General features: G+C 48.4%; 1 protein-coding gene across 1 annotated transcript in view; it reads right to left on the bottom strand.

Annotated features, from left to right (window-relative positions):
* TNRC18 (trinucleotide repeat containing 18) overlaps positions 1–13,240 on the bottom strand; it is a 59,052-nt gene that overhangs the window by 6,689 nt on the left and 39,123 nt on the right. The window contains exons 16-22 of the mRNA XM_026083285.1: positions 6,690–6,929; positions 3,729–4,171; positions 2,735–2,896; positions 1,739–1,880; positions 1,187–1,304; positions 840–915; positions 357–465 (exon numbers count right to left, since the gene is read on the bottom strand). Of these exons, the coding sequence (XP_025939070.1) occupies positions 357–465; positions 840–915; positions 1,187–1,304; positions 1,739–1,880; positions 2,735–2,896; positions 3,729–4,171; positions 6,690–6,929 (1,290 nt within the window). The remainder of the gene's footprint in view (positions 1–356; positions 466–839; positions 916–1,186; positions 1,305–1,738; positions 1,881–2,734; positions 2,897–3,728; positions 4,172–6,689; positions 6,930–13,240) is intronic.

Here is a 13,240-nt window from a genome sequence, read left to right as displayed (position 1 = left end):
TCCTTCTCTGGAGATATTCAAAACGCGCCTGGATGCAATCCTGTGCAATGTGCTCTAGGTGACCCTGCTTGAGCAGGGGGGTTGGACTAGATGATCTCCAGAGGTCCCTTCCAACCTCAGTGATTCTGTGATTCTGTGATTCTGTGATTCCAAGAGCGCAGCTCCTGAACCACCGGATGTTACTATACCAGCATCCTCACAGAGTTGAGCGCGGCCAGAGAGGAATGGGACAGGCTGTGATCTCTGTGACACTCATAGCAGACCTCACGGCTGCCCCAGACAAGCCTTGTGTCCCTCAGGACACACAGGGTTGAGACATCCTTGTTTCACAGAGCAGGGCAGCCAGGGGGACTTACCTCGGACAACTGTCCCTGGGTAGAGGCAGCGGTACTGCTGGCTCCAGTAGGCTGCAATCCTCGTGCCCTCGGGCAGGAATCGCACAGAAGGTGGCTTSACATCAATGATCTGCTTGGGGCAAGAGGGAGGCAATTACTGACATTCTCAGCACCAGCACAGACCATCCCACCACACCTGGCATGCAGCAGTGCCACTCTGGAGAAGGCAAAGGACAATCCTCCCACAGGGAAACAGCCTCCTGTCTCCTCACAGGGCAGCATGAAGGACTATTCCCACTGGCACACAGGGCTGGTGCTCACTTCCAGTGGGGAAGCTGAGCCCACGGGGCAGTCACCCRCACCAAAGGGAGCTCTGCCCAGACCGGGCACGGAGGCAGGACTGGGACTCCCCTGCTGTCCCAGCCAGGGGGACTTCCCATTAGCCTCCTCCACCCCGAAACAGGGCCCAGGCACCAGGGACAGGCACWCCCTGGCCTCACGTACCGCTTCCTGCAAGAGCTGCTCCAGGCAGTAGATGTGGGGACGGTTTCCCCTCTCACCCTCCACCACTACGCGGTATCTGAAATACAAAGGCTCAGTCAGACACAGCATGCAGAGGAGGTCACCCCGGTCAGCTAACATCTCCCTCTGAGCCCTGCCRCCAGTTTAGTTGAGAACATGTAATGAGGGATAATTGGATTTTYCTCAGCACTGACAAACTAGAACAAACTCTTTTTCCCTTCCTGCCAGACTCTGTCCGTCTCTTTCCATAGCCCCAAAGTCTATCTCTGCATCAGCTACGTCCCGTTCACCAGACRAGCCCAGGCAGATACAGGAGCCCTTTAACTTACATGTCAGGTGAATGCACCGTCTTGACGTGACCAGCGTAGAGCAGCTTGTCATCCATGGGGATGAGGACACGCAGGCCATCTTTCAGCTCATCCTTGTCAATTATGCAAGAGCGGGGAGCTGTGAGGTGTTGGAGCAAGATGGAGATTAGAGAGCATCATAYGTGAAAAGGCAATAGCAAGGACAGAGGGGAATCTGATGGACCCAGCATCACCTGCCCCTACGAAAGGGCCAGCAAGCCCTTTGCAATAAGGGCTGTCTCTCTTTGGCTAGCTCCTGGAAGGAAAAAAGGCCTCCTTTTTGGTGATAATAATATACTGGTTAACGAAAACAGGGCAGCACAGAGACTGGGCTTCATCTAGACATCAAACACAGTCATTCTGGTGAGGCTTATGCTAGGCAAGCCAAACTGACTGAAAAGGTGGGACCTTCACCCCGAGGACTCACGCTCTTAATAGCACAGGAGAGCCAGACAGCCTTCCTCTAAGCAAGTCTGGGAAACTCGCCCAGCTCTTCCACCCGCACAGTTAGCCCCCAGCCCCTCCTTCCCTCACCTGGTGTGGGTGGCCGCTCAACCAGCATGCTCAGTGGGATGTTCTCATCCTCTGAGAAGCTGCTGTCTTGGTTGGGTTCAAAATCCTCCTCAGCCGCCATGCTCTCCATGAGCTTGCTGACTGCTCCTCCTTTCCCTCGGTTCTGCAGGAGAGCAAGCAGCATGTCAGAGGGATGCCAAGAGGCAACAGTTTGACCCCATCTCACCTTCCTCCAGCAACAAATAACTTGAGGATGTTGAGACAAACTCATTTTCACCCCCAGCCATGTTAATCACTGCAGAGAGTTAAGTGGGCGTACCCAAAACTGCCTTTTGGCTGCAAAAAGACCTTTGGTTTTCTGGGTTTCTTCCCAAGCATTACTGACAGCTGAGCAACAGCCCTTTCACACATCCTAGCTGCATCTGACTCCTGGACATTACAAGAGATGCTGAGAAGACAGCCGTAGCACTGCTCTGCACTTGCCACCTCTTTGTCTTTACAAAACAGGTAGCAAACACTGTTCATATTTCTTCTAAAGGTCCTGCAATCTGTTTCTTGCTGTTATGCATGGACAATAACCACTACACTCAGAAATCATGCAAAAGATTTGCAATAATGTGTTTTATGAGACAAGACAGGACACAGTAATGGAGAAYAAACCAGTGGTGACCTGGCATGGATCAGATTACTCAGTGGTGAACAGAGCAACTCCATCACCATCTCCTGACTCTTTGCTGTCCTTGAAGGCTTCCCTCTGCCCCTGTGATGGCCTTAAAGAAAATCCTGTCTGCGCATTAATTTGGGGGATGAAGTCAAGCTAACACCAGATGGTGGAGGTATGTACCTGCTGTTAGCCTTCCTTGGAGTTTAGGCTTCTCAAACCAGCATTTTGCCTCTAAAGCACATAGCGAGGCCTGTGTATACATATTTTTCCCCCTCACATTGCAACAGGCCAGGAAAAGAGCAGGGCTCTACTGGCCAGCTCCAGCTGGCCCCAGTCTAGAACCAGCCCCTCACCTCTTTCTTCACCTCCTTGGCTTTCACCTTGGCTTTACTCTTCTTGGTGGAGCCCAGGGCATTTGCCAGGCTGACTCGGACATCAGACGGGGAGCTAGGGATGCCAGGAGGTGACATGGATGAGGAGGAAGAGCAGCAGGGTGCTTCTTTACCCTTCTTCCGCTGCTAAGAGAAAAAAGAAAATACCTCCCATCAGTAAAGAGACAGGATTAGTAAAGATCATGGTTCTGGGAGAGGTGAAAGGTGGAACAAGGTAGGCTGCATGCAGGTAGGATGACATTCAGCCAGCTATCAGTTCACTGACTGCACCACACCCTACCTCTCCCAACTCTGCACACGTTCCAGCAAGACCTCTTCAATACCCCAGAGAGCAACTCCTGTCCATCAAACTTTCCCTCAAGGAGCTCCAAGAAGATCCCAGCTGGCCTCATGTCACAACTTGTCTAACTTTCCCCACAACCAGCGCTCCCCAGTAACTCCGTCAGGAGCCAAACAGGAGCTAAAGGGAGCCAAACTTTCAGCCAAGCTGAAGAACCAGCAATCGGGGTGGAGACCACTGCCACTACCAGCCAGGCACGGCCCTCGGAAGACACCATATATAAAAGATGAACAGCCTTAAAGGCTGGCGTACAGGGCCATAGCTCAGCAAGCCAACAAGGCTGTGCTTGGAGAGCGGGAAAGAGTTTTCACAGAGGTTTTAAGGCAGGATTTCCACTCTGGGCAACCTAGGAAGGGTGGATTTGGGACACAGGGTGCCACGACAACCTGCCTTACTCAAACACAACAGGCTTTTAATCCCTGTGAGTCAGACCGGAGCCTGAGAGCTCCTCTGGGCATACATGAGGCTGGTGGGGGGGAACAAGGGACACCCAAAAAGCATTGAGAAGGGCTCAACTCTCCTCTTCCCTAGCAGAGTTAATCAATCACCCTCCCTTCACCCTTAACTTCCAAGAGCCCCACTGCTCCATGCCATCCCTGCCAACACGGTCCTCACCTTGCTTAGCTCCTTCCTCTCCTTCCCCTTGCTGCCCTCCTTTTTGGGGCTCATGGGTGCCCCCTTCCCACAGCGGCCAGGCTTGGAGACAGGAGTGGAGCTGGTGGGAGCAGCAGGGGTCAGTATGGTTGAAGACATGGTGGCATCGTGGAGGAAGATTCGCTCACTCCGGCGCCGGTTCCACAGGTCGTCATCGCTGGCCTCCAACCCAAACTCAAAGCTCAAGTCCTTGGGGGACTTGAATTTCTTCAGCTTGCGGCCTTTCTCAGCCCCAAGTTTGGCCTTGTCGGCACTCCCAGATCCGGAGTCGAGGCTGCTCGGGGCCTGGCTCGGTGGGATGCTGCYTGAGTCCAGTGGTCCCTTCTTCCCCCGCAGCAGCCCTGAGGGCGATTTCTTCCTGATCTTGATCTCACTCTCTGAGTCAGTGTACTCAAACTCCGTCCCTAAACACAAAGGATTTAACCATCAGCCAAGGCCCTGGCTGGGACACGTCCAGCTGGAGGCTTTTGAGCTTTGTGGGAGATAACGTGCCTGTTCCAAGGTACTATTGGTGTGTCCCCCCCCCACACACACACAGTCCCCACATCCCTCCGATCTGTGTTTCCACCCCCCCAAAAAAACATTGATTTCCCCAAAGATGAGGCTCTCCTGCCCCAAACCAGAGCCCATTCATTCAGGCATYGTAGTTCAGGGTGTTCCCTGCCTCCATTTTCTCCCTTCTGCCACACCAAAACCCTGCAGGGAAGCTCATAAGATAAAGATTATCTAACATCTCCCCCTCCACAAAAAGGAGTTGCTCAGCTGAAGCAAAATACAAACCCCACACACTGAACCTTCCTCCCCTCCTGTGTGGGGGTCCTCTCCTGCCCTACCTTTGTTTCAGGAAAATGATCTCTTTAATGAATTAAGTAAAYCCAGACTTCAGGCATATTTTTTCCCATTGGCCAATAGACACCAAAGAGCTTTTTATTGGCTCAAGTAATTGCCTTAAAGTCAAGAGAGGTAAATGATCTTTTGTCTGTGGCAGATGGAAATCCCCTCGTGTTGGCCTCTGCTCGGCATCACTGGCACAGCAGTACCCAGCAGCCTGAAATATTGTGGTAATGCCAAGGTGTTCACCACCTTCAGTGTGTTTCCCCTCCCCAGAACCCGATGAAAGAGAGCAAGATCACATGTTTCCAGGGACAGTAGGGAAACTGAGGCACAGAGGCCATACCCAATGCCCCCACCCCCAGCTATTGAGCAGCAACATGAGCAGGAGGCAAAGGTGCCTTCAGCTGTGGCTCAAGGTGCACGGGAACTGTGCTTTCAGACAGATACAAACATAGCCAGAAATAAACTTRTCCAAGGTCATGCAATAAGCATGGGTCAGAGCAAGGAACTGAGCCCAGATTTTCTAAATGTTTACTTCCCAGGGTATTGGACTTCACGGCATGGCAGAGCACCTCTGAGGAGCTGTGGAAACATCAGAACCTGGTTCTGCCTCTCCAAAAAAGAGCATCAGCCAAAGGTCTCCCATGTGCCCTCCTCCAACCTGYGACAGACCTGCTCTCTCTGCACACGTGTGTGCGACTTCATATTCAGACTAACCAGGTCTGAAATCAAACCTTGCTTCATGCTGGGGAGGTGACAGAAGGAGTCCAGAGCTGCAAGAGCACACAGGCTTGGCTTATTTGTCAAAACAAGCAACAGCTACAGGCACAGGCTGGCAGAAACCTTTCTCAAGCCCAACACTGAACAGGCCCTGCTGTGATAACCACTGCTTGCAGGAGACCTTGAGAGAGGCAATACAGGACCGAACAGCATTCATATGGGTGAATAAAAATGTACAAGGCACAGACATGGAGAGAAAGCATCTTCTCTGTCTTTTTCTCCGAAACACAGTCTGCAGGAACCTGCACTCATTTTCCACCCAAATCTCTTCCCCTGAGATAGCCCCAGCATGAACAGGAAAAGAGCAGGCCTGTAGAAATCGAAGCTGGCAACATTCAAGATGAAAAACCCATTGAAAATTACAAYACTATTTCTCCTTTCTCGCTCTGCTGCATGAGATAATTTCTAGATGCTTCCAGTTTCAAGGAGGGCAGGTTATGAGATGGAGCCATGATAAATTCTTAACAGAGGCTGTTGGAACAAGCTGGCAAAAGCCTAATATAGCAAGGAAACAGTGCTAAAACAAGCCTGGCTTCCTAGGAACACATCATTTTCCATTCTGAAGCATGCTATAAATTCCATTATCATTTAATAAATATTAATAGAGAATTTATAAATGGAAGCCACACAGATCTGTCTGACTTGGAACCATGTCACCCAGGGGCACTTGTGCAGCAGGGCATGGGGAGGGAAAGAAGTGAAACTCCCATTACTTGTAACACAGTGAAACTGAGAGAGGGGTGAAGACGCACAGTCTGGCAYGGCAAGCACATGAGCCAAGGAAGGAACTCTTGGTTTGAGTATCCCTTGCTGGACTTGGTGGGGAAGCCAAAGGGACGGGCAGATTGAAGGGGGTTTTCCTCCTGCTTGGGTGTCTCTGCTTGTCTTGGGTGTCTAAGATCAGCTGTGTTTAGCATGTGCTTCCTTCCCCAAAACTCAGCAGCACTTCATTGCCTGCAGCACTCTGTCCAAGGGGATATCGTATCCCTTCACTTGCCTTTGCAGTGCATGCAGGGCATATTAATGGTTTGCCAGCTAGGAAAAGAGGAAGCTTTGAGGAAGCCACYGGCAGTTGCCCCTAGGGAAGCCATGGCTGCAGCTGCTAAACATGCCCTAGCTGTGGCAGGACTGGTTCTTGCTTTCTTGCTAGCAATTCCCTCCTTCACCATCAGGACCAAGTGGCCAAAAAGGAAAGAATGGAAAAGACAGTGTCTGGGCAACAACCTGTTTTCTTGCAGCACAYCTGGGACCTCGCTGAGCCTTCCACCTTGCCCCCCTACTGGTGCCAATGCTAAYCATGCAACTCACCCATCAGGCTCTGCCGCTCCTCCTTCTTCTTTGCCTTCTGCTTGGCCTCCAGCTGGACGATGGAAAGCGGAGGGGGAACGATGGGGCTGGGCATCGCGCTGGCGGCAAACCTCGCTAGCAGGCCCAGGCCACTCTCATCAAGGGCAGGCGACGAAAGCCTGTCAGTGCCATCCGTCCCATAGTCCTCGGCTTCCTCCTCTTCCTCTTCGTCCTCCTCTTCTTCCTCCTCTGAGCTAGAATCTAGCATGCAGAAAAGAGGGAGCCCATTACAAATCTCACAGGGCTGCACACCGGCCACATTTCCACCCTGAACTGCTTGCTCTCCTGCTGCTCTGTGCTCACTCAAGTAGCACCGAGCCACTCATGAGCCAAGTTACAAGACGTTGGCCATGAACACCCACAAATCTTTACAGCCATATAGCTGGTATTATCCTGCCTACCACCACCCTTGAAGGGCACAGCAACACCGGGTACGGCAACGAGGACCCATCCAAGGTAAGGGAGGGAAGAGCAGGGTGTTGGCAGAGCTTTGAAAAGGAAGCCAGACGCCCCTTCCCCGTGGTTTTCAGGAGGAATTAAAAGCTTAACTCCTTTGAAAATCCCAACCTTGGAGCTGTGGGATTCCCCTCCCACCCGCTACCTCTTCCTGCGTAATGAAATCCAATAGTGTAATCTGAATCGGAGATCAGCATGGAAGGGGAATACCAGAGATCGGCCTGTGCCATGGTGGGAGGCAAGGAGGACACAGAGAGGAGAAGGGACAGGAGGCAAAAATGCAAGGAGCAGGGAGAAAAAATAACTGAAAGCAATGGATTTGGAATGCGTAAGGGGGAAAATCATATCTGCAGATGAAGGGACACAAAGGGAGAAGAATGACATTTGCTAGAGGCAGGCTTCAGCAGGTAGTTTCGGAGCTGGCAGCGAGGAGGAGCATCTCAACACCCTGCCTCAAAACTCTCCAGGCCTTTCAGCTCCCTCTCTACAGCTCAGCCTAGGAAAGCCCAGCTCAGGAAAGGCACGACGAGCAGCCCAAAGTTTAATTCTGGCAAGGAAATCAGCCTTGCAGCTTGCCTGGGCTGGTGCCTGCAGAAAGCAGTGGGCCGGGATTTTCCCTTACAGTGTGCAGGGGGCGGGATGCTCCAAAAGGGGTCTCTCCCTTCCCAAGAGTCTGTCATCAGCCCAGAGGCAATTAGTTTTAACAACATCTCATCCAGTTAGTGCTGGTGAGTGAGAATCATTATACGAATGTGTATAGACCACACACATACATATACACACACATATATGAGCACATATACATATATATACACACATATATACATACGTATATATATAACTATTTAACTGCAAAAAGGTGGGCCTGGAGAACATACTTCATTTCTCTTGAAATTGAGGGCTTAAATAGGATCATGAAGGATACCGGAAAATTTCCACCGCTAGCAGGAGCACTGCTCTCCCCGCCTGAGCCTACTCGTCAGCTCCCCGCCAGCCGCTATCCTTGAGTCTGAAAGCCGGCCAAATGAGAAATCAGATCCCTTCAAAATGAGCTGGAATGAACATGAAAATCCTTTTCTTTTCACTTGTGCCCTCTGGGATAGATAAAAATGTTCTCAACAGTTGGGTTGTTCAAAAAAACCACAATAACACAAGTGTTATTTTTCCTCTTTGGATTATTTTTCCATGACATTAGAAATAACAGGAATATCAAAAAATGGTGTTATCATCCTTGGATTTTACCAACTGAAGTAATGGCCAGCTAGGTTTTTTTTTGTTTTTTTTTACAAGGAGAGCTTTTCTCCATAGCACACATCAGATAACAACAACAAAATATTGATTTTTTTTTTTACTGCATAAATATCCCTTCCCCATTTCAGTTGCTCTGACTGGTTCCTCATGATATAAAAGTGCTACTAAACCTACAGTCCTTCAGTAAACACCAAGAAATCCAACCCTCTTCACTCCTTGCATAAAAAATACATGCCAAAAAAAACCCAACCAGAATCAAATTAGGATCAGACTCCTTCCTCCAACGGACAGCAGAGAAAAGGGGACACAACTGCTACTTCTCTACCACATTTTGCCAAAATTAAAACATACCCAGATGAACTTCTCTATCCTGAGACGCAGAAACCACCTGCCTGAAAAGGAGCAAAACCATGCGAGTTCGGTGCTAACAGGGCACTGCCACAGCCACCAAACCAGACGGTGGCCCAGCTAAACCGGCTCTTTTTTACTCAAATGCGGGATGTCCCAATTTTGCCCGTATTTCTGCAGGTCACAGCACAACAGCAAAGCTGCCCGTCGTCACTGCAGCTACAGCCGCCCCCTCATCCAGCGATTTGGCCAACACCCAAGGGGCACTGAGGCCTCCGCCGCCTCTTTGCTGCCAAATATCTTCTAAGGCCGAGCTCCGGGGAGATTTCTGCAAGCCCAGAACTTCCCCTCGCCCGCCGCCTCCGGGACACGAGAGGCGGACGGGGCTCTGCGCTGTGCCGTGCCTTCCCCCCGCGCACGCTCAGCCCCGGCACCGGGACGCTCTGCCGAGCCCGGGCAGCGTCTTTCCTCCCRCGCCTCGACGCTGCTCTGCCAACACGGGTTTTGCACACACTAGGGCACAAGCGTGGCGAACAGCTCCAGTATTTCAAATGCACCAAGGTAAAGCAGCTTTAAAAACCACGGTGAAAGCAGCTATTACTCACGCTATGGAAAATATACGATACAATAATGTGCCTGGCAGTTATTCTAACCTCTTTCAAATATACGGTGTCACATTATGGAAAGACGACTGAAGATTGTCTCTTGTCAGCATTTTTACCAAAACACTTATAATTTTATCTGCATGAGATTCAATTTGCAGCCTGAAAAACACATTTTAACGCGCTTGCAGCCTTCCCCCACGTATCTAGCTTCCTCCGCCTCTCGCCGAGAGGGCGGCTCTTTGCTACTGCTGCTCTACACACACGGCGTGTCCCTGCTCCTCATCCTCCTGATTTTCCATGGGACAAAATCTACCAAATTAAACGATAAGAACACGCCTGGGGCTCATCTCAGAGCCCACACGCTTCTCAGCTAAATCCCTAAATTTAAGTTTATGGTGGAAAATAAGCTGTTATGCTGATCTACAGCCACTTGCACGGCTTCTTGGAGAGACCCGTGATACCTGTATTTAATCTGAAGCAGGAGATTTACTCCTACTGCACTCAGACTATGCCTGGGCTTAAAATGAAGCATGCACAGATGCTTCATTTTGAAGCCTCAATTTTTTCTCCTGCAAAGGTGATTTTTGGTTAACAATGGACTGAAAAAACACTGAAAAAAGGATTTTTCTTCACCGTAGTTATATAAACGCTGAGCACAGGTAAAAAGAAAAACATTTAAAGTCAAAAATCTCTAACTGACATTTTTAAGAGCACGTATATGTGTGTATATACCCACACATGCAATCACACATGTACATACAACTCCATAGCAAAAAAAAAATAAAAATCATGCTTAAATACTACTGATGCCAGATAAACTGGAGCCAACGAAGATTTTATTAATAAAATATTTACCTGCATTAAATTCAGAACAAAAAAGAATTACAAACACTAAACTTTCTCTTTGTTTTTAACAGCTAAGCTGCCACAGGATTTTACTGTAGGAGAGCAGTAAATGAAGAAGATTTGTTAATGATGAACAGAAACTGGTTAAGCAATTTGGTTTTTAGACACTGATGTAACACGATGGATTGAGGAGGGTGTGGAGAGGAAAGGTTTGGGGAGGGGGGGAGTAAAGACACACACTTAAAAGATTCATTTCACATTATAAAAAAAATAGCATGATTTTCTCATAACGCCAAGCAGGCCTACAGCATACAAAGCAGGCTAAGTACAGGCAGACTTTAGACAGCTATTGGGTCCTTGACATCTGATTTGTTTGATCTGTCCAAATCCTGGAGGTTCTTTCTTTTCAAATTTGCAAATTTAAGATTGTACCTTTTTTGTCAAACACACCCAATTCTCATCATTTGAAGATTTTTTTCCCCCATATGTGCTGTGCTGCTGACTCCAGAAGTACTTTTTGTTATTAAAAACATTAAAAATTTTGCAAGAATTATAGAGGATCAACTGTGTAGGGAAACAGTGAGTTTTCACTGGTTTTACTTGGGGATAAATCATCCTCCAAGTCAGCGAAAAGCGGTGTTATTTTTTTAAGAAAAACAAGAGCACAGAGGAGAAGGAAGTCTTTGGTCTCAGAAAATCCGTGGTAGCCGTATCTTGATGGCTTTCAAAGCTCCTATGAGTTTCTGGCCCACAAAAGCAGCTTTCTCTCCAAGCTCACTGGGGTGAAACACCACGAGCTTTGCTCATTATCAGAATGGCAGCACGCTCCTACCTCTTCTATCTCAAACTAGATGAAAACAGGCCTTCCTGCAACTACTGCTACATCTGACATAAAGATCAGTATGGCCACGACCCAGCTAATCACCCTGATACCAGAGCAGTCTGCATCGAGGCCCAGCAACCTCTAAGGAACGTGGCAGCACCTTTGCAGGCAACGCCACGGCTTCCCATCTCGGCTCTACCTGTAAACCCTTCCCTCGGTTGGGATAAGGGGTTCTCCAAAAGAAGGTGTGCAAGCAGTAAAGCATTTCTGGAGTCCTCAAGCACACACACTCAAGCATATCCTCCATGCGAGATTCTTTATGGACAGAGGAAAATCAAAAGTGGACAGCAATCATCTTCAGAATTAATATAACCGAGAGAATGCAAAGAGCTACGTGTCATTATTCATGGAGGTAACATCGAAACATCTGAGGCTGACAGATGACATAAAGAAAAGTGATTTTGCCTACCTACATAACAATGGTCAAGGTTCGGGTTCATGGCTAGTGACCCTCGCTGAGAAGTGTCTGCCCTACAACCAGCCAACCACTTTGCTTCTTTAGTGCAGCGTGAGAGCAAATGCAAGAGACCGACACAGACATTCAAAGCATCATGGATAGGGGCAGGGGTGAAAGGGTTGGTCAAGCAGCTGCAAGGAGAAAGCGAGCACTTCTAGAAAAGCTGAGGTTATTAATCGGTTTAGTATCAGGGAAAGCCATTAGAAACCCTATTACCCAAATATCCCTTCAAGTAATGCTTCTGAGAGAGAACAAAAAAAAAAAAATCATTTGCAGAAAAAACAAAACTGTAATCAATAATCCCTCCCGGCCTCCCCCTCCATGCCCACCTCCCACCCCAGGAGGTTTTGCGTCTTTGGTTTCCCCACCACTAAATGATCCCCCAGAGGAATTTACAAAGCATTGCCCCATTTGTTCCAGATTTCCCGTCCTCCTCCCGTCTCCCCTCCCCTCCCAAGACCTTACTCCATAAAATTGAGATTTTCATTTTTTTTTAAGCAGACAGATTACTTGAAAAATAGACAGGGCCAATTAGGGACAAGTTACCTATCTGCTTACCTGGAGCAAAACCAAAAAACAACCCCCCCAAAACCCTCAAGAACTTGGAAACTAAAAGGGATTGATATCCTCAAAATTTCCAACAGCAGCAAAAAAAAAAAAAAGGCAAAAACAAAGAAAAGATGCAGAAAGGAGCAGGGAAGGGAAGAGATGTCAAGTCGAATGGAAGTTAACACAGACTCTTCATGGAAATGTGGAAATCTCACCCTTAGAGGAAATCCACTATCCCCAGAACATTTTGGGTTCTCTAAGAAATAAATTTCATTTTTTGAAACATGTATTTCTCTCTTTTGGATTTCCTTTTAAATGCATTGATGGGTCCAGCCCAGAAACACATCAAACCAAATCAGTGTTCTGTATCTTTCTGCTGCGCTTGCTAATTTTGCTTAGCTTAAATTATCTTTCTTGGGAAGCTGGGTTTGGAGGGAGGAAAAACCAAACAGGTGCATGGAAGAGATTAAGATAAAAAACTAAAAAAAAATAAAAAAACAAAACCAGAGAAAAACTATCCTGCCCTGTCTTGTATTAACAGCTGTCTGAGCAGTGTGAATCGCTACAAGGCTTTCGCCGTGCTACATCCCGATCTGCCGTGTAACTTAAATGATAACAACCGGGGATGTTCGCGCTTAGCATTCAGCCCAGACGAGCCACCTTCTTTTGGGAGCCGAGGGCTCATTAAAATGACCTTTCCCCACAATTATTATTTAATGAGTGCACTCTAAAACAGAAACCCCTTGTGCCTCTGGAGGAAAAAGTCTCAAGTAATCTCTTTTCCCACTGAAGTACTAATGACAGGCTGACAAAAAAAAAAAAAAGCCATAAGAAAAAAAACTGGGGTGAGGGTGGGGGAAGGAAACTGCTGAGTTAAATTTAAAGCAGTAATTGCCACATCCTTGGACACTGTGGGTTACGCCTGGGCATGTGAAAAAAAAATTAAATAAAATCACCACCCAAAAAAGAGACTTTAAATATGCACTTTAGAGAAAGAAGAAAGAAAATCTCCGGCTTTCAAAGAGCGGAGCCCTTGCGCTCAGCACCCGCTCGGAGCCACGGGAAGGACCAAGCCCCCTCCTGGGTTAACTGCCTGCCTCCAGAGAGCCTACCAACA

Source organism: Apteryx rowi, unplaced genomic scaffold (genome assembly GCF_003343035.1).
Source record: "Apteryx rowi isolate R43461 unplaced genomic scaffold, aptRow1 scaffold_6, whole genome shotgun sequence".
Lineage (NCBI taxonomy): Eukaryota > Metazoa > Chordata > Aves > Apterygiformes > Apterygidae > Apteryx > Apteryx rowi.
This window is presented reverse-complemented; position numbering and strand designations above follow the sequence as displayed.